The sequence below is a fragment of the Marmota monax genome, unplaced genomic scaffold (assembly GCF_021218885.2).
Source record: "Marmota monax isolate L192 unplaced genomic scaffold, Marmota_monax_Labrador192_F-V1.1 WCK01_AAM20220418_F8-fsc00181, whole genome shotgun sequence".
Lineage (NCBI taxonomy): Eukaryota > Metazoa > Chordata > Mammalia > Rodentia > Sciuridae > Marmota > Marmota monax.
The window spans coordinates 1,201,687-1,223,654 of NW_026694276.1; the positions used below are offsets into that span (position 1 = coordinate 1,201,687).

Here is a 21,968-nt window from a genome sequence, read left to right on the forward strand (position 1 = left end):
TTTCAAAATGGGTAAGGAAATAATAGTGGAGCAGGCTGGCCCAGGCTTGTAATCTCAGAGGTTTGGAAAATTGAGGCAGGATGATCTTAAATTAAAGGTCAGCCCGTGCAATTTTGCATACCTTGCTGAAAATAAAAAGGGCTAGAGATTGCAGCTCAGTGGTAAAGGACCACTGGACTTAATGTCGGGGGGGGGGGGGGGCAGCAGTGAGATAAATCTTTGAGATGCTAAATATGCCAGTTACACCGATATGATCATTACACAATGTATACTTGTATTGAAATGCCACACTCTACTTCATTAATATGTGCAATTATGTGTCAATTAAAAACATACATTAAGCCAGGTGTAATGGTGCACACCTGTCATCCCAATTACTGGGAGACTGAGGCAGGAGGGCGGCACAAATTCAAGGCCAGACTCACCAGTTTAGTGAGGCCCTCAGCAATTTAGGGAGATTTGGTGTTAAAATAACATAAAATAGGCTGATGATGTGGCTCAGTGGTTAAGCCTCCCTGGGTTCAATCTCTGATACCAAAACAACAACAACAAAAAAGATAAATTAATTTAAAAATGTGAAGCCCAGGTGCAGTGGCTCATGCCTGTTCTGTAATTCCAGTGGTTCATCAGGCTGAGGTAAGAGGATTGCAAGCTTAAAGCCAGCCTTAGCAACTTAGTGAAGACCTAAGCAATTTAGTGAGACCCTGAGTCAAAAATACTGAGAAATATTAAAGAAAAAATATTCATGACACTCGTTAAAGATGGTAAGGCAGGAAGCTGGGGTTGTGACTCAGTGGTAGATCGCTTGCCTAGCATGTGTGAAGCACTGGGTTTGATTCTCAGCACTGCAAATAAATAAAATAAAGGTCCACTGACAATTAAAAAATTAAAAAAAGATGGGGTAAGGCAGACTTTATTAAAAAATGGGTCATAGCAATGGGCCCAGAAACTTAAGTTGATGAAATATATAATCTTGCTTTTCTAGTCAGATTCCTTAAAAGATAAAGAAAAACCTTTTCCAGCTCTTCTCAAGATCAGACCAATACTGCAAGAAAACTGTAATTTTAACATAGACAAGACCAAATTCTAGTTTTATACCAATGTATTTTTGATATTAAGAATCATTGTAAAGCCCTTATAATAAATTCATTCAATTTTAGACAGCTTGACCACACAGAATTCTTTCTCCCTTTTTCTCCCTCCCCAACTTTCTATATCATTTTAGTTTTCATCCTTCATCTTACTTTCTGACTCTGAAAGAACCTGTCATTTTTTTTTAAACTACAGAATTACTTTTTTTTCCCTTAGCAAAGATACCTTATAACTGTTCTTACCAAAAATACATGTTATTTTCTGTGCATACTTTGTGTACAAAGTTGTTTCTTTTGTTATTTCTAGTCATTTTAATTATATATATATATATATATATATAAATTAGAATTTCTATTCTTTAGTTTTTAAATTTCTAATCAAAACTGGAAAGTAAGCAATTGTGAACTGTCACACAAGCATTCTGTAGAAAATTTATGAATATACCATTTAATAATTTCTTTTTTTAATATTTATTTTTTAGTTGTAATTGGACACAATACCTTTATTTTATTTATTTATTTTTATGTGGTACTTAGGATTGAACCCAGGGCCTCGAACATGCTAGGCGAGCGCTATACCGCTGAGCCACAACCCTTTAATAATTTCTCTTAGTGTGAGCTTTCTTCTAGTACAATTTTTAACGTGACACAGAAATGTTTAACAGACCTAAGTATTTTGAGTTCCTGTGTAATAAGAAGCCAAAAGTAGACAAATGTATGTTCAGCAATAATGTTTCAATACTTTGTCTTACTTAGAAATGATCTAGTTATTCAATAAATATTTGTCGTTTAATTTAGCATAACTTTAAGGCTTTCAGTTACTAAGAGATTTGAGTTGGGCTGATAAAATGCTTTTTTTGGTACCAGGGATTGAACTAAGGGGTACTCGACCACTGAGCCACATTGCCAGCCCTATTTTTTTATTTTTTATTATTTTCTTTTTGTTGTTGTAGATGGAAGCAATGCCTTTATTTTATTTATTATTATTTTTATTTATTTTTTTAATGTGGTGTTGAGGTTTGAACCCAGTGCCTCACATGTGCTAGGCAAGCGCTCTACAACTGAGCCACAACCCCAGTCCCCCTATTTTCTTTTTCATTTAGAGACAAGTTCTCACTGAGTTGCTTAATCTTGCTTTTGCTGAGACTAGCTTTGAATTCACAATCCTCCTGCCTCAGGCTTCCAGGTGCTGGGATTACAGGTGTGCACCATTGCAATTTTGAAAATACTTTTAAATAGACATAAAGCATAATCATTGTTGAAAAGTTTGCTTATAAGCTTTTATCTCACATTTATTTAATTCACTCATTCTCAACAATTATGCTTGAATTGTGTAACAGAAATAACATGAGTGCATTTGACTTAGTAAAACTAGATAGAATCTAAGTTATATGTCTGCATTATATATAATGCTGACAATTCTGAGGGGAAACTCATTCTCTTTATTTTTTTACTAAACCAACAATACATTCATTTACCAAAGATTGCTCAAATTATATGAAATGAAAAAGCATTTGGGTCAGTTCCTGTTTTTCTGAGAGTTTTATGATTGATTTATGTAAGAGCTTATTTTTCTTTAACCAGTTACATAGAGCCCTCTTTCAGGCTGCTTTTGGCAGTATCACCTGGAGGTGGGAGAAAATCACATAGATGTACCACGTGTAAATAGACATACATAAACATATAGACACATGCAAATAGAAGTCTTACAGTCCTAGCCGGGCTGGGTGGTGCATGCTTGGAAGGCCAAGGCAGGAGGGTCGCAAGTTCAAAGTCACCCTCAGCAGAAGCGAGGTGGTTAGCAACTCAGTGAGACCCTATCTCTAAAGGGGCTGCGGCTGTAGCTCAGTGGCAGAGCGCTTTCCTTGGACGTGGGAGGCACTGGGTTCCACCCTAAGCACCACATAAAAAAATACACAAATAAAATAAGGGCATGCTGTCCATTTACAATTACACACACACACACACACACACACACACAACAGGGCTGGGGATGTGGCTCCATGGTTGAGTGTCCCCGAGTTCAATACCTGGTACCAAAATTTAAAAAAAGTCCGTCTCATCGAGACTTTGGACTTAATTAGGAGAGGAGTGGACTGAGGAGTCATCCAGAAGCTGTCTGAAGGTCTCCAAAGCCCATCTCAGTGGCTTTCCATTCAGTCTGTTTCCCATTAGTTGTTTTACTTGTTCGGCCACTTTGGGATCCCGGAGTCTCTTAATAGCAGGTGGGTCTCAAGCTCAAGTGACTGGAGGACTAGAGTGGGAAGGAAAAAAGGTCTGGCAGGGATGGACAGAGGGGACGAAGAAGTAGGGATCTGAGAAGGTTGTTCAGTGAACTGATGAGTTCCCGTGGACAATGTAGGATAAATAAAGAGAACATGGAGGCATCACAAGAGAGCTAGTAAGAAGGACTTCCAGGGCTGGGGTTGTAGCTCAGTGGTAGAGCGTTTGCCTCACATGTGTAAGGCCCTGGGTTCAATACTCAGCACCACATAAAAATAAATAAATAAAAATAAAGATATTGTGTCCATCAATAACTAAAAAAGTTGACCTCAGGGAGTCAGGAATGAACACAAATTAGGAAAGAGAGCCAGGAAGACCCTCCAGCCTAGGCAGTATACCTCTGAAAAAAAAAAAGAAGCCTGACATTCATCCATCCCAGCTTCAGAAAGTATACTCAGAATCTTAAGAATCAAAACCTCTCCTTATTAGCTTCAGTGAAGATTTGTTGGGAGGGGTGGTCAATGGTTGACCAGTCTGACTCACCATTGAATCCAGGGCCAGTCAATCAGGAATGAAAACAAAAAACTTCAGTGGTGCACACTTGGGGTCCTGAGTGAGGGGCCCAAGGGTCCAATCATGAATCTGATCCTATCTGAGCCACTATACCATAACTGTTAAAGAGAAAAAATTACTCATAATGCTGTTAAGGCAATAAGGTGGACCAATAAAAATTAATGTGTGTGGAGAGCCATCCATGGGCTATGCGTGGACTACATCAGCATTTCAGCCTAGTGAAAAGGTGATCACCCAAATACATGTGAATTTCTACTCAGCTCTGTCTGGCCCCACACAGCACCGGAGATGGGGTGACCTGCTATAGTAGCACAACCTCTTAGGAATGGGTGTGACCTGCCAAGATGCCAATCAACCTGCTGACTGCAAGACATCAAGAAGCAAGACTCCACCCCTGAAACCTTATCCCTGCCTTTGATGTACCCCCTTAAATAAACCACAAGAGACATTTTTTAATTGTCCAGCTCCTGTGTGGGCTGGATCTATCAGGGGCTCTGCTTTAAAACTATTTTTTCTGACTCTGTGTCTTTTGTTCTTCACTAATTATTTCTGACTTATTTTCTCCAGTGGCTTACACCCTCTGGGGTAGAAAGAAGGATCCCTTGGCGAGGAGCTGGCAGCCTCCCCATAAATGTGGAGAAAGGCAATAAGGTGCCTTTTTTTAAAAGCTGCCTTTAAAAAAAAAAGATGATAAGGCAGACTTTATTTGGGGCCGGGGCAGGGGGGGTCATGGCAACCAGTATAGGAACCACTGCAACTGAGTCTGGTGGTGAGAAAGGTAGATTGGACCCAACTCCTATTCCAACAAAGATAAGTGGGCATTTATAATGGAGTGGGCTGAAGGTTGGTGGATAGAAAATTACGACGGCAAAACATCAAGGACAAGGGGTTCTGGCTAAATTGACTTGATAAGATTATTGCTGAGGGCAGGCCTGGGTGCTAGTAAATCAACAGTGTGACCAAGGGTGCAGGATTTTCTCTATACATTTAGCAGGTTGCTCAAACTGGATTCAACAAGGACCAAAAGGGAAGCCAAGGTTGAGCCTGGCCTACAATTAGGAATAATTATAATGCACTAATAAAAATAATTTCAAAAAAAGAGAGAGACTTCATCAGAAGAAGTAAAAAAGAAGTGTAAGGAATTAGAAGGCGGCAGGTAGCAGTGTGCCTATGTGACTATGTATTAGGTAGGCTGCCCAGGGAAGGCAGACCTGAGGGTGAGCTTTTGTGGGAGTTTTACAAGAAAAGGAGAGCTCTACAAAGATTCAAGGTGGGAACATTGAATCTGGACAGTCACCAGATATATGCACAGGCCCTGAGGTTAGAATGGGGAACGGAGTGAGCTTGGACGAATAGTAGTTCAGAAGAGCCGTGCAATTCTGGGGCCAGAAACATGTAAGGCCTTGAAGGGAATGGAAAGTAGTTTGAATATCAGTCTAAGTTCAATGGAAAACCATCAGACATCTCGAGCTGAGATGCCCATTAGAATTTTAGAAGTACTAAGTTATTACCTGTTACTGTTACCTTTTACTATGTTCTGAAATACTTAGACATTTTATCCATCTTTGTCTCTCCAGTGCTTCATGTTGGCTGCTCCACAACCCAGGCTCAATTCTCAGAAAGCCCCTGTGAAACAACTCTTGTGTAATTTCCCCTAGAGTCCCACACACTAGGTGCTTAAAAAGTCTTTCTTTAGGTTAATGGATAAATCTAAAGCCCCTGGGTTGCTCTTTCCTCTTGTCTTTCTGTCCTCTGCTACTGTGCCTTCTTATATCCAGTAATACACACTATAAATTAACATTTCTTCCAAACTATGAGATTCTCAGGAGGATGATCAATGTCAAGAGACTTCTTAGATGAAAGCAGTAAACCCCATGCAATCCAATACAAAAATGACCAGATCTAGGTTTTTATTAATTTTTTTTGTTTTGGTTGTAGACGGACACAATACCTTTATTTTATTTATTTATTTTTATATGGTACTGAGGATCAAACCCAATGAGTCACATATGCTAGGCAAAGGCTCTACCACTGAGCTACAACTCCAGGCCCAGATCTAGTTTTAATGACCACAGCTTAGTCAAGTTCTAAGACTGAACTACCACAAGCTTTATGAACTGGGGTAAAACATTTTAAACCCTTAAATATCCTACACTGTTTCAGTGACATTCAAAATGCTAAGGTTTCTGTTCAGTGATTCCACTTCTAAATATAAATTCTAGAACATAGAGAAGCTATTAATGTTCGTGTTTAAGTTGACTTTTTGAGTAGAATGTGAAAATGTCTATAAAATACAGATGGGTCCATAAGTTATGATGGTTTGATTTAATATTTAAACTTACAGTGATGCAAAAGCAATATTCATTCAGAAGACACTTGCTGGGAGCCATTAGATCGTTTGGTGTAGCGAATTGTGGTAATGCTGGCATATCTTTGCTGATGGTGTCACTAGTGATGCAATTTTTATTTCCTTGCCAGCGCACCCCATGTTAATTGTGGTAGTGCTGACATATCTTTGCTGATGGTGTCACCAGTGATGCAATTTTTCCCAAGGAGCCGTCAATTGGCTTGGTGTCGTGGCATTTCTGTATCCTCCTCCCTTCTGCTAGTGATGGTCTAAAATTTGGGGGCCAATGGCTTATGCTGGACCGGTAGTCAGTGACGGGTATGATCCAATTGCAGTGGTATCAACCTAAGACAGGAGGCTGACGCCTAAAGGTCAGTTTTCCGATGACGGGTAAGAACCATATGTTGAATTGGACAACCTACCAGGCATGGTCCATAAGCCACATTAACCTCACTCCCCCACTGGCACCAAGGCCAAATTTGGGGGCCAACAGAGGTGAGGCAAAGAACCTCACCCCCCCACTGGTGCATAGACCTATCCACAAGTATGGCTGTATGCTGGACCGGTAGTCAGTGACGGGTATGATTCAATTGCAGTGGTATCAACCTAAGACAGGAGGCTGACGCCTAAAGGTCAGTTTTCCGATGACGGGTAAGAACCATATGTTGAATTGGACAAACTACCAGGCACGGTCCTTAAGCCACATTGCTTGTTGTTTAATTAATCAGAAGGGGGGAGATGCTGGGAGCCATTAGCCAAGTAGGTATGACAATTTCCTTGCCAGCGTACCCCATGTTGCTGACATGTTGCAGTGACATTGAATGTAGGTGACCTTGCTCAAGGACCAAGGCAGATTAGGGTGTTCCCGGTTTTAAGATAATCGTGTTTAGGGCGTTCCCAGTTTAGGTTCCAGGTTTAAGGTTTAAGATTATTCCTGCTGGGAATAGGGCGTATCCTGCTGCCTGAGTTCCCCTTGAGTTCTCACGGGATTCAGACAGTATATTTTGGAGATAGAAGCCCAGTGGAGGTGGATTTGGGCAGAGAACGTGGATTTCCCCAGAACGTGATTGTAGACGGTTGGTGTGAGTTCGGGAATAAAGAGTTGCTGTTTGAATCTACAAGCTGTGTGGTGGCTCGTGATTGTGTGCCCAGCCAGACTGCGGCAGACACTGTCCTTTGTATATTGAATTTTGATCTTTTCTTGGTCTACCAATATGCACTACAATACTTTCTTGGGATGCTGGGCCATGGACCCAACCACAGCTCCCAGTCAGCCTCACAATCACCAGGGAGAGAAACTGCTACTGTACAGTGTGTTGCTCAGCTATGATGTTGGGTAGGTTAGGTGTATTAAATGCATTTCTGACTTCCCATATTTTCAGCTTTCGATGGACCTATCAGAGCATAACTCCACTGGAAACCAAGTGGCATTAGTAATTGAATGTATAATTGGTTCTCAGCATGTGCTGGGAAGGGGGCGTGCAAGAATCTGAAAAGAAATACAACACATCTTAGCAGGCTTTATTTCTGGATAGTGGAAATGGCCTATTTTCATTTCCTTCTTTTTCCTTTTCTGACTTTTTCAAATTGTCATAATGTGCGACCTTTATTGAGGTATAATTTGCATACAGGAAATTGCACCTCTAAAGTACACAACTTGGCTTATCTTGACATGTGCAAACACCCATAGAGTAATCGCCACCATCAAGAGATGAACATTTCCATTAGCCCCAGAAGTGTCCCTGCCCTTCATCACCCTCTCTCCTGCCTGTCACAGTGGCCCTCTCCCCTTCCACTAACCACCAAGAAGCTTTCCATCACTACCGTTTAGTTCGCATTTTTTTCAAATTTGCCTTCATACATATATCTGTATCACTTCTCTAATTGTAGTGGAAAAGAAATTATACTGATTGAGATGGATTCATTAAGAACTATATTCCATACAATTTTATAAGTGCAAAACTAAGATAAGCATAGAGTAGTATGGGACCATATTAAGGGAAGCCCAGCTCAGTGGAAGTGGGAAGAAAAGGAGAGTGGTGAATGAGTTTCACAAAGGACATAGAGACCACTCAGAGAATGAGCAAAAGTATCAATTTATGAGGGGGAATTCAAACTAGGGTCGGGTACGAGCACACTAGCATTTAGGACAACGTAAGCAAAGGCACAAATCAAAGAGATATTCTGGAGTTAAAAATCTATAGAAAGATTAAGTGAGAAGAGATGTTGAAGAAAGTAAGATCTAGTTAATCAGATACTTGTAAGATACTTCAAATTTGCATAAGTGGAATCATACAATATATGTTCTTTTTGTCTTTCGTTTCATATAAACAGTTATTTTGAAATTAATCCATCGTGTTCCATGGTACCAATAGTTCATAAATCATATTCTATTATTTATGCAGTTATTCACTGATGCATATGTGGGTTGTTTCCAGTTTTTCTGGCTTATACAAACTCAATATAGAGAGGTAACAAGCTTTTGGGTTATTTTTGTACTGGGACTGAATCCAGAAACACTTTAGCACTGAGCCACATCTCCAGCCCTTTTTATTGTATTTGGAGACTGGGTTTTGTTAATTTTCTGAGGCTGGCCTTGAATTTGCAATCCTTGTGCCTCAGCCTCCCAAATCACTGGGATTACAGGCATGTGCCACCATGTTGGCAAGTCAAGCCTTTTTTACAAGAATCATCTGAATTTGTATGGAGCTTTCCTAAATAAAGTATAATGTCTCCAAGCTGTGACAAGTTTGAGAATTCTAAATAAGAGAGCTACTTAAATTGGCACCACATTTGAATCCCAGAGAGTCCTCATTTTACCCTGGCTAAAACTCCTTGAACTGTACTCCATTTGAAATCTTGTGGTACTGTGGTTTGAATATGTTTTGCTTTGAATATAGTTTGTCCCCTTTGAAATCCATGTTGGAGTTTAATTCCCATCGTGAGGAATGAAAAGGGTGGAAACTTAATCTGACTGTGGTGCTTAGAGGTAGGGCCTTTGGGAAGAAATTAGGATTAGATAAAGTCATCAGGGTGATTGAATATTGGTGACTTTATAAGAAGAGAGAGAGATCAGGATATGCACTCATGCTCTGTCTTTTGCCATGTGATGCCCTGAACCACCTCAGGTCCCTGCCACCAAGAAGGCCATCACCACAAGCAGTCACTTTACCTTGGACCAGAACCAAGAGTCAAAAAACAAAAAAACAAAACCTCTTTTCCTTATAACTCATCCGGTGGTATTTTGTTTTTAGCAACAGAAAACGGAGTAATCCAAATAAGACAAAGAATCCCAAATGGGAAGGAGCCAGGCACAGCTGGAGAGCTCACTTTCTTGATTTGTGAGGAAACTTTCAGAAAAGCACAACCCAGTACAGTGGAAGTTGCAGAAGTGTCTTCAAGCATTTCTCTCTCTTTTTCCCCCTTCTTTCCTTATTTATAAAATGAGGATAATCCCACCTGTCTTTTGACGTTACAGATACATGAGAGAATTTATATGAGGTATTGTTTTAAATGAGGAGCATATTATTGTTACCAAGAAGGGAATCCTAAGGCACGAAACTCTGCCTCTGCTACCAGTAGTCATTGCTCAAGAGACTGAAGGAAGTGAAATTTCCTCTCTGAGCCACTGTAGCATTGCAACAGCTGCAACACAGTGGTTGTTCCAGTTGGGCTCTGCAGAAGGAAACTGGCATGAGTCAGGGGTACTGAGTGATAATGTTTCGTAGCCATTTATGTCTAAGTGAATGCTGGAAGGCAGAGTGAGCCTATATCTGGCAATTTGCACCTTAGCCCTGGCCAAGACATTGATAGTATGCTCAATTAAAGTCATGACCCATGGAGCAAGATGGATCTATATCGTCTTGTATTCTAATTGTGGTGTCATGAAGAGTTCTTTCCATTAGTAGCTAGTGGAAAGATCAATATTATTTTAGTTAGCTAATTAATAGGACAATAACAATTAATGCTGTCTTTCCGTCTGTATTGCAGTCAGTTTAACTCAGTCCCAGATCAAATTAATTTATAGCCCCCCAACTTTCTTACATATAATATGAAGTAATCAAAAAAAAAAAAAAAGACCCACAAGTACATCCAATGGCTCATTTAGCCTCTTGCTGACATGTCTAAAAGGCATTTCAAACTTAGCATGTTACTAACTCTAGTTTCTCTCTTGCCCCAAACTTGCTCTTTAGCTCTTCCATGTTTCAATAAATGGTATTACCAAGCACCTATTTTTCTCAAGCCAAAGCATAGTATATATCCTTAATTTCTTTCTTCATCCTTCATATCTAATCCACCAAGACTCTCACAGAAATGCCCCAGAGCTGACCTCTTCATGACCATTACCACTCTAGTCTTTACAACTTCCTCTCCTGCTGCCCTATAATGGATCTCCCAGCAGCCTGAGTTAGCTTTGAAACCAGGTGTCAATTTAAATCACCACAATGAAATACATATTTAGTATTTGTCCTGTTTCCTGGCAGAAAACTCCTAAAATCTTAGAATCTTTAAAGCATTAGTGCCTTTTTATAAGCAAATGAATTGACTGTTGGCTGGCAGCCCCTAGGTAGCTTCAGGGTTGGGACAAGTCACCAAGTCCTTTGAGGCAGAGAGGGGTGAGATTTTCAGTTCCACTCACTAACCTCCAGGTAGGGGAAAGGATTAAAGGTAGAGATGATCTCTAACAGTATGATTTAATTAATCAAGATTATGTAAAGAAGCCTCCATAAAAGCCCAAAGGACAGAGTTCCTGAGCTTTTGGAGATGTGAACACGTGGAGATTCCTGGAGGATAGAATGTCTGGAGAGGGCATGGTTACTCTAGAAAATTGGTCCAATTCAAAGAGGGGGAACACTACTGGTTGGCCAGAAGCACAGGTGAAATAACTTAGGCCTTTTGCATGGCATTGGAAGTAGGAGGCAATCTCATGGGACTGAGCCCTCAACCTGTGGGATCTAATGCTATCTCCTGGAAGATAGCAACAGAATTGAATTAACGAATGGACACTGAGCTAGAGTCTCTGTATTGCAGCATTGCTTACTGAAGTGGGTGGGCTCACACACATCTGGTGTCAGAGCATGTTGTAAGAGAACAGTAGGAGAAACCGAGTCTGTTTTTTTTTGCTTTCTATCCAGGCACTTGATCCCAACCCACCACAGTTGCCCACCTCACTTAGTTCTAAATGGGCCCAACAGGGTTCTGCCTGAATCTTTGGCCTCATCTCCTACCACTGTCCTTTAGCTCACTGACCTCTGACCTCTGTTGTGTTGAAGTGTGACACAGTTGCAACAGGCTCTAGAGCCAAGATGACCCTTCAGAGTTGCCCATGCTGGAGGCGGGGCCAGGTCTTCACACTTCTATATGTCCTAGTCCTTGGATGGCAGGTTGTCCCTGGGGAAGGAGCCTATCTTTGGGCAAGGTAGCTCCTTTCTCAGAGGTAGTAATTGGAGAAGGATGTAGCTGCCAAGTACTAGCAGCAGCGAGTGGGAGAACATGCAGGTCCTGGAGGGGAACCAGCTACACACCGAGTATCCAGCATACACTGTGTATTAACTTCTGTTTTGATGTAACAAATTACCCTAGAGGCTTAAAACAACAACAGTTATCATCTTAACTTCTGTAGGTCAAGAATTTGGGATTGACTTGCTGGGTACCTCAAGCTCAAGATTGTTAAAGAGAAAATCATGCCAACAGGTTTTTTGTTTTGTTTTGTATTTTGGTATTGGGGATTGATCCCAGGGCTGCTTTACCATTGAGCCACATCTATGGGTCCATGGGTCAGAGGAGCCCAAGTTTATCAAGCTGTTGACCAGGGCTGTGGTTTCATTTGAAGGCATGACCTGGGGAAAGGAAGTTGATGGAACAGATTCAAATAATATTTTAAAGGTAAAATAGTAGGGATTGCAGCATCTTCATTTTCACATATTTAGTGATATTTTCATATAATTCATTTAGATTTGAGAGAAAAATTAAAAAGGTTATGAGCTTGTTTACTAGATATTAGCAAACCCACAGCACAGGTGGGAAAAATCTACAAGTACAGGTTTATTCCCCATTGTATGTGAAAAAGACAAATCCCTCTTTACCACATCTTTCCATTAGATGAAGATAAAGCAGGCTTTCAAAAGAATGACACAGACCTATCCTTTCTGTTGACAAATTGGAATGATAGCATGCAGTAAGCACTACTGGCCTTTGAAAAGTCTCCTAGAGCGTGGCACCCAGCCCAGCTCATTACCCCCTCCCCTGAGCAGGAAACACCTCTAGATGACCCTTCAACAATCATTTACTCAGATCGAAAAACAAAGGCAAGAGAGTCATCAAAAAGAATGAGCCCTTCATTTGGTCCTCTGCCCCCCACTCACTGAAGTAGTGGAATTGGTAATGAATATGTGAGAAGTTTTGTAATTAAAAAAATAATCGATTGTAGAGTTTCAGGGCCCAGATGCTCTTGGAGGAGTCTTTGGGGCCCCAAGTGTGTTATATTTGATCAGTTTGGCCTTGGCTTGGAGAAACAGAACTTGGTGCAGTGGAAGACGGCAGGTTCCCCAAGGTTGTCTGGGTTTGCATTCAGAAAAGGCATAGCAGTTACTGTTTGGGGACTTTGCCCACAGCCAAGTTTCTTCTGCTTAGAAAATCTTTGCTGGGAAATGAGAACCAAGGGGCGAGTACCACCCTTTGGGACCCTCAAGAATGACTCAGGAGAAAGGCCACGGGAGCCAGAAAGATGGGGGCTAAATCCTAGCTCAAGTATACTGACTATCCTGGAAAGATACTGACTCCCTCAGTCCTTGTTTCCTCCTGGTCCTGAGTGTGTTTCAGTAGGTCTGAGATAGGCTCCAGGAATTTTATTTTTTTGTGGTGCTGGGGATCAAACCCAGGGTCTTACACATGTTAGGCAAGTGCCCTACTACTGAGCTACACCTCAGCCCTTTTACTTATCTTTTATTTTTAACAAGCTCCACATGTGTGTGACTCATGCATAGCCTACTTTGGGCATCACTAGAACCCTGGTTTTGTGCTGTTTTCTAGAGGCCATATTGCCTAGTGTCAAGCATGGATCACTGAGCCAGTCTTAGGGTAATTCCAGTTCTTTCAACTTACTGGTTGGATAGCCTTGGGCAAGCTACTTCTTACTGCCTCAAATTCCCCATCTGTAAAATGGGGGTAATAATAGTACCTATCTCATAGGTTAGTGTGAGCATCAGGTCTGTTAATTGTGTTAAGTATTTAGCATGGGGCCAGATATACAGCAAACACTAAATATGTGTTACTATTATTATTCCAGAGCTACAATCCTTTACTCACAACTTCAAAATTCAAAAAATTTGTAAAAATCAAGTTTTTCCTCCATAATATTGACACAAGTTAATTTGACAACAAATCCTGATTTGAACTGATGGGAAACTATCAATAGTTTTTATTGTCTCTTATTCTGTAAATATTCATAAATGCAAAACCATCAACATGTTTAATCATGTAAAGAATGCTGCTCCACCCCATAGATAATAGATAATTTTCTTTATATTCAGATATTTTCTAACACCTGAAAATTCTCAACACTGAGGTTTCAGGTAACGGGTTGTGGTATTTCACTGTATAATCATCACCACCACATTAACGAGTGTTCCATGCATCCAGATCTTGTATTAAAGGGTTTAGTAACAGATCATGAGAAAACTTGCCCTCTAGTGGTTGCAGTGGGGGAACCACACCACAAGACATCAGGTCAGGGGAGAAATGTCTGGATACCTCACAGTTCAGAACAATTCTTTTTAAAGGGCACTTAAAAAGGTGCACTAGAGATGCAGAGATATTACTTCAGTTAAAAAAATTAACATTAAATTTATAAAAGAAGTAAAAACATTGCTTAAGCTTTTAAAAGTTCTGCTTATATAGATCTTATTGTATTTATATTCCTAGCAAATGTTAATCACTTTAAAAGGGACTGTGAATAGGCTATTTATGAACTTGAAGTTTTTTAAACGTTTTCAAATGCATTTATACACTTAATATGTTCAATTTTCCTTTTAGAGCACTTAAATAGCAAACAAAACACAAGCAAGACTATTTTTATTTATTTTAAATATTTTTTTAGTTGCAGTTGGACACAATGCCTTTATTTTATTTATTGTTATGTGGTGCTGAGGATTGAACCCAGTGCCTTGCATGTGCTAGGCGAGTGCTCTACTTCTGAGCCACAACTCCAGCCCCAAGACTATTTTAAAAATTTCCTATTCTTTATAATAAATTTCCAATCCTGTATGTAAAAAGAAAGAAAAAGATGTGTTGGAAGGCATTTAATTTGCATTCCATTCCAAACTATTAACTGTAATGTAAATTGCAAGTTTAAATTAATTACTCTCTACACATTCTAAGTTGAAATAAAAATTTACCTTCCTCAGTAATTTTTATGTTGTTCTCTGTGATCCTTTAATCTCAGAGTAAATCTTGGCCGGGTTACAGGTAGATTTAGCATCTACTATTCAGATCAGAATATTTTTAACTTAATATTATGTTAGTCAGCTTTCTGCTGCTGTGACAAAATGCCTGAGATAAACAACTTAAAAGGAGGAAAGGTTTATTTCGGCTCATGGTTTAAAAGGTTGCTTGCCTTTATTGTCTCTGGGCCTATGGCAAGGAAATATGGTGGCAGGAGTATGTGGCAGAAAAGGCAGCATACTTTCTAGTGTCCAGGAAGCCTCGAAGGGAAGGGGCACACCCATAATGACCTAACTTCTCCCAACTTGGCCCCATCTCCTAATTTCCACCACCTCCCAATAGCACATCAGCCAAAGACCAAGGACCAAGGACCAAAGACCAAGGACCAATACATGAGCTTTTGGGACACTTAAGATTCCAAAATATAACAAATAACCATTCCTTCTAATGCTTTCATTCTGTCAGTTTCTACTTTGATCTAGAAACTCCTTCTTCCTGCCTAATAGAATGCAAATTAAATGCCTTCCAACGCATCTTTTCCTTTCTAACACAACCTTTGTGCCTGGGATCAGCAAACCTTTTCTGTTAAAGGCCAGATAGTAAATACTTCAGGTTTTGTGGGGCATTTGGTCGAAACTATTCAATTCCATTGTGGCATAAAATTAGCCAGACATTACATAAATGAATGAGTGTGGCTGTGTACAAAACCTCCATTTTTAGGGGCTGGGGATGTGGCTCAAGTGGTAGCGTGCTCGCCTGGCATGTGTGTGGCCTGGGTTCGATCCTCAGCACCACATACAAAGATGTTGTGTCCGCCGAAAATAAACATTAAAAAATTCTCTCTTTAAAAAAAAACAAAAAACCTCCATTTATGGGCAATAAAATTGGAAATTCATGTAGTTTTCATGTGTCACAAACTATCAGTCATGATTTTTCCTAATCATTAAAAATTTGTAAAAGAACATTCTTAGCCTGTGAGCCATACAGAAACAGGTAGTGGGCCACATGCGGCTCCTGTGAGGGCTATAGTTGCAGATTCCTGCTCCTACCCTGAGTTTCATAACCCATTAGCAGGGAGTACCGGTCTTATTTTACATTCTTTTAAAACTGTATGAATTTCTCTCTGAGTTTCCTTAATTCCTAAGTTATTTGGCAGGTAAAGGTTTATTTAGTACCCACTGCCAGGAGCACTCATGAAGGGATACACCATGTTGCACCACCCCCTCCTCAAAGCTTTGAGGGACAAACTTCCATCTCAATGTATCTGGAAGGTGGAACATGCAGTCAACGATCATTCTGGGGCCTTAAAATTTAATGTTTACTTTGTTGGGTTTCATCTGTAACTCCCTGTTTCTTCCCGATTTTCCCTTTACAGAATAAAAATGTCTATCCTATATCTGTTGATCATCGTGTTTTGGAAATCCATTAACTTGTTTAATTTCAGATTTACAGTTGGACAGCAATTGATCTCAGGATGAATCTAACCTTGAGCATGATCCATGTCTGATTTAAATGAGATCCTGGGCTTTAGACTTCTGAGTTGGTGCTGCGAGCTAAGACTAAAGGAGCTGGGATCTAACAATTTTTTTTTTTTCATATATAAGGACATACATATTGGGAGCTCAGGTAGAATGCTATGGCCTCAATGTATTCCCCTAAATTCATCAATTGAAACTTAATCACCAATTATAGTACTAAGAGGTGGAGACTTTAAGTGATTAAATTCGAAGAAAAGAGCCTTTACCAATGGGATGAACTTCTGTCTTTATAATAGAATTAGAGGGAACTCACTAGGCTTTGTTTGGCCTTCTACTCTATGAAGATGTAAAAAGAGGTGCTATCTTAGAAGCAAAGAGCAGACTGCTCCAGACACCAAATCTACTGTTGTCTTAACTTTGGACTTTCATCTCCAGAGCAGTGCAAAAATGAAATTTTGGTTACTTTATAGAATACTGAGTTTGATTTTTTTTTTTTTTTTTTAAGTGGCAGCAGGAACAAACTAAGACACATACTTTGTTTTATCAAGAGGCATCAATGCAACTTCAGAGATTGAAATAGGTTTGGGAGGAGGTTGAAGCTTATACTTTGGGGGCATCCTTTATAGAAAAAGATTAAGGTATAAGGTCTCAGAAGGTGACTATGCAAATGAGGATCTCTGAAGTTTACATAGCAATTTGTTTCTTTAAAGAGAAAAAGTGCCTAGGCCTGATGCTTGGGATAGAGCAGGCATATAAAACTAAGGTATTAGTAAGTTTCCCATCACTATAATAAAATACCTGAGATGATTAACTTACACAGAGAAAAGGTTTATTTTGGCTCAGTTTTGGAGGTTTCAGTCCATGATCAATTGGCCTGCTTTGGGCCTTTGGTCAGGCAATAAGCACATCATGGTGGGAATGCATGGTATAGCAAAACTGCTCATCTCATCAGCCAGGGAGCAAAAAGGAGAAAGGAGCCAAGGTTCCATAATCTCCTTCTCGGGCACACCTCCAGTGACCCACCTACTACACCCCAAAGTCTGTACCACACCTCCCAATATTGTCACCCTAGGGAACTAACCTTTAATATATGGACCTTTAGGGGACATTCACCATCTAAACTATAGCAGGACCTGGGCCACCTCCCTCCAGCAGAGCCAACCCAATGGATACACTGTTGGCCAGGTTATGACCCCTAATGGACATGGTGTTCTGATTGGCTGGTTACGAGCCCTAGGAAAAAGGGCTTCAACTGTTAGCATCTACAGAGAAGAAAAGCATGGTCGCACTGGCAAGGAGTAGGAAGGGACTGGGTGGGGGAGAAATGGAAAAGGAAGAGGAAAAAATTTTGGCAAGATAATTGTCTCCTGCTAGATATATCTTAAGATATAATAGAGTGGGCACGGTGGTGAATGACTGTAATCCCAGCGGCTTGGGAGGCTGAGGCAGGAGGATTGCAAATTCAAAGCCAGCCTCAGCAAAAGCGAGGCGCTAAGCAATTCAGCAAGACCTTGTCTCTAAACAAAATACAAAATAGGGCTGGGGACATGGCTCAGTGGTCAGGTGCCCCTGAGTTCAATCCCTGGTACAAAAAAATGAGTTGTTCCATTCTAGAAAACAGTTTTGCTGTTTAACCAAGAATAACACAGACTACTAATAATCATTTTAATTGACTTTAATGATTATTGCTCATCTGCAAGGATTAATATTGCATTCATTAAAAATCATTCAATACAAAATGAACTTTTTCCTCCCAAGTTGCTCTCCACACGCTCCCTCTGATGCCAGACATTTTCCACAGTGTCCTTTGTTACATGGCTTGACAGAGACGGAGCCCTTACCTATTATTCCTATGGACACATAATAGCTATAGGATCAGAGGGCCGACCAGAGGGCAGCAGGACCTGGGCCGCCTCCCTCCAGCAGAGCTGACCCAATGGATACACTGTTGGCCAGGTTATGACCCCTAATGGATATGGTGTTCTGATTGGCTGGTTACGAGCCCTAGGAAAAAGGGCTTCGACTGTTAGCATCTACAGAGAAGAAAGCACAGTCACACTGGCAAGGAGTAGGAAGGGACTGGGTGGGGGAGAAATGGGAAAAGAAGGGGGAAAAATTTTGGCAAGATAATTGTCTCCTGCTAGGAAGCTGCAGGGTAAAAACTTTCTTATATTCCTGTTTTTAATGTCTGTTTCTCTGATCACTGGAAACAGAGAAGTGAAATTTCTAGTATCTAGCACTAATGTAGGATCCAACTTTAAAGGATCACAAGCTAGAACAAGTTAAGGATTTAAAATCCTGGATAATTATATGCTTAAAGCCTATGAGCATAAAGCCCATTTAACCATGCAGAAATGCTGGTAAGCAGGGTGCATGGCATGGGAATACATCTCTCTTGATCTCTGAGGGAGCCTCTCTGGGATTCTTTCAGAGTATGAGTCAGGATGTACTGATTACAAACTGCCCTTTAAGATCTTAGCTCATAAACTTTTTGTGGCATGGTGTCAAACAGAAATGGTACCACTTCTGTGAAACTAACATTATATAGGGCTTATAGTTCCAGACAAATTATATAGAGTAAGATTTCTTTAACCTTGGCCCAATTTATCATTCTTCCATCCATCCATACCTACTCCCTTTAACTATTTTAGGTTGCAGAAGCACAGCTAACCAGAAATTTGCTCTTAAAGGATAAACCCTAAGGATAGAGCTCAGTGCTTTATACAGAGTAATGGCTCAAGAAATTGGCCTTCAGCATAAGCTGTATGGGGCAGAGCTGAGAAAATCTGCTTATGGCTCCAGTTCACTGATGCTATAAACTAGGGGCTAGAAACAGAGGGACTCATCAGAGTTTGAGATTAGCTTTTTTCTAGACTCAACTCTGCACTCTTAGCTCCAAAGGTTCAAAAGAAGTTAGTAAAAACTAACCACCCAAGTAGTTCCTCAGTGTCAATACTAAAAACTGTGTTATTAAAAAAAGAAAGAAAGAAAGAAATGCTAGAGGACAAAATTCAATTTGGTAGAATGCAGTTTAAGAACTAGAAAAATGAGAGAGGCTGGTGGGAATGGAGGAAGGGCTGTACTATAAATTCAAGGGGGCCTACTGGATCTTAACAAGCAACATTCACTAGCACACATCTTTGAACCAGACATCCCACCTTTACACAGGAAATAGGGTCTGGAATTTCTAAGGGAAATTAACATGCACCACCTACATCTAACCTACCTGGCTGGTAGGTACCATCCCTGCTCCTCTGAGGAAGTGAAAGAGCACTGATTTCAGCAGCTAAGAAATGGGCTCTTTTAAGGCAATTTAGACATTGCAGATATTATCCACATAAAAGGTACCTTAGCATTTCCTATTAATAAAGTACCCAATTAAGACTAAAGTCCCCAGAAACGGTAAAGAAAGAATCACCTTTCTGGGTGGGGAGAGCAAAATCCTTCTTTAGTGACTAGGGTGAGGAACCTTGAACCTCAGTTTCATCTAAAGAGCCATGAAGCAAGCAAGTCCTTGTATGTTCTGCAGAACTTGGATAATGACATGAGAAAACAAGAATGAAATTATAGAAAAAAAAATCAAGAGGAAAGAAATAAAAGAAAATAAAAGTTATTTTAAAAAATATTTCTTTTAGAGTTGTGTGGTTCATGTGGACTGGTCATCGGTAATATGGTCCATTAGTATCTGTAAAGAAAGAGATTGACTGGTTAATATCCATGTCTTCCATGTATCAAGTTCTTCCTAGATCAAGTTCTAGTCAAAATTACAAATCAAAGTGGACTCCAAAAGAGTCTTGTGTCATTAACATTCATTTAAGAAAAGATCCATAAAGGCCTCAAATCTTAGAGTTTCTTTCTTCCACTGGTACTAGGGATTGAAATCAGGGCCTCCCTTGCATTTTACCATTGAACTACATGCCTACTCCTTTTTAAATTTTATTTTGAGACAGGGTCTCGCTAAGTAGACGAGGCTGGCCTTCAACTTGCGATCCTCCTGCCTCAGCTTCTTGAGTTGCTGGGATAGCAGGCCATGTGCCACCATGCCTGGCTCCATATGAGAGTTTCAAGAAGAATATGAAATGGAACAACTTTTCCCAAGTCTCTCCCTGGGAAGGGTGGGTATCCCCACAGACAATACCCAGGCCATCATCTGCCCCTGTTTTTCCACATACTTTCTCTGCTCACCCTGTTTATTTTACACGCCACTCTACCCCCTAGTTCTGGGCTTGGAACCAAAATCCCCAAGGCCTCAGGCATGCTAGACAAGTATTCTACCACTGAGCTACATTCCCCAGCCCCAACTTTGTTAATTTGGAGCGGAGTTCTTATACTTTTCAAAATCAGGTATGGTACCTCATCTTTACTAGAGAAAACTGGGCTGGGCTGGTTGGCTTAATATCAGGGAGAAGAGCTTTTCATTGCTTTCCCCTGAGTTACCTGTAATAATTAGGTTTGAATGGCCCATTTTTGTTGAGTCCCAGATATTTTGCTTGGTCATCTGTCAGTTCTGTCAGGTGGGCATCAAATGACGGCAGGTGCAAGCTGGCAACGTACTCATCTAGGAAGAGCAAAGTGGCAGGGGGCAGTTTTCTTGTCAAATATGTCTCTCAGGGCATACCCCTTCTCTGCTTTCATTTGAAGCTTTTTGAGGAAGAGGACAGCACCAGAGTAACTTTGAAAGAATCTTGAAACATTTGCTTCGTTGTGGCAGGGTACTTCTCGGTCTCTCCAAAATGCATTTAGAAAACCACTTACTAGGATAAAATGGGTCAACCTCTATATTTCTATCCTTCTCTGGTAAAAGATTTGGCTTCATCTCAGCAGCCACACATTCCATACTACTCCCACCTTCCTGGATCAAGTTCTAGTCAAAATTACAAATCAAAGTAGACTCCAAAGAATCTTGTGTCATTAACATTCATTTAGGAAAAGATCCATAAAGGCCTTAAATCTTAGGATCATGGATTTCTAAGATAATTTACTACCTTTCCATAGAAAAGCTTCTCTGACTTTTATGAACCTGAATTTTTGAAAAAACAATCTGAGATAAGCTATTGGAGGGGACCAGAGCAAGAAATTTTTTAGCTTTAAGCCATGTATTTGGGGCTAGCCATTAAGTGATGGAGGTGAGCTCCACTGTGCAGAAAGGCAAAGGATTTGAGATGTATTATGTCACATGAACTAAGCACAGGTTGTCCTCTGGAATGACAGGAGGTTGGATAGAAGGCGATTTTCAAACCAAGACAGAAAATGGACCCTAAAACCTGTTTCTGTTTCTCTCATTTTGGTTCTAGGTTATACTCAGTTGCACTGGGACATTTACTGAACTCATAAGGCTACTTGAGAACAAGAGCATTGACCTTAAACTGATGTGCTAACTGCTGATATACTCATTAGCTGGAGCTCTTACTACAATTCTGCAATTCTACAAATCTATAATCACTATTATTCTCACTTTACTGGTCAAGAAATGGAGGCTCATGGGGACTAGAACCTGTCCTGATGTCAAACAACTAGTAAGCACTAGAGAGGAATCAGAACTTTTGACTCTAAATCTAGTGCTCTTCATGACAGTCATTTTACCAAACCATGAAGCTATCTAGGGGTCGGTATCGGTTTCACTGTTTTTCACTCACCCATTTTCTTAGGAAGCAAGTATACATCCTGTTTGTATCGTCCCTCAGGTGCATTATAGAGTTCTATCAGTGCCAAAGCCTAAGGTGGGAAAAGAGGACCAGAAAACAAAAACACTTTTTAGAACGGGATCTAAAAATAAAACTATGATTAACAGAACCTTAGGATCACCATAATGGT

The 21,968-nt window shown here is 40.3% G+C and overlaps 1 protein-coding gene across 2 annotated transcripts in view; it reads right to left on the minus strand.

The window, feature by feature from the left end:
- Nucleotides 1–17,813: 17,813 nt before the first annotated feature.
- Ahcyl1 (adenosylhomocysteinase like 1) overlaps nucleotides 17,814–21,968 on the minus strand; it is a 38,957-nt gene continuing 34,802 nt past the window's right edge. The window contains exons 15-17 of one of the 2 annotated variants that reach the window (XM_046467159.2): nucleotides 21,791–21,869; nucleotides 20,592–20,712; nucleotides 17,814–19,839 (exon numbers count right to left, since the gene is read on the minus strand). In XM_046467159.2, coding sequence (XP_046323115.1) covers nucleotides 19,833–19,839; nucleotides 20,592–20,712; nucleotides 21,791–21,869 — 207 coding nt within the window. In that variant the 3' untranslated portion in view covers nucleotides 17,814–19,832. Of the gene's footprint in view, nucleotides 19,840–20,587; nucleotides 20,713–21,790; nucleotides 21,870–21,968 lie in introns of those variants that run through there. The other variant, XM_046467160.2, reaches the window with a different exon arrangement.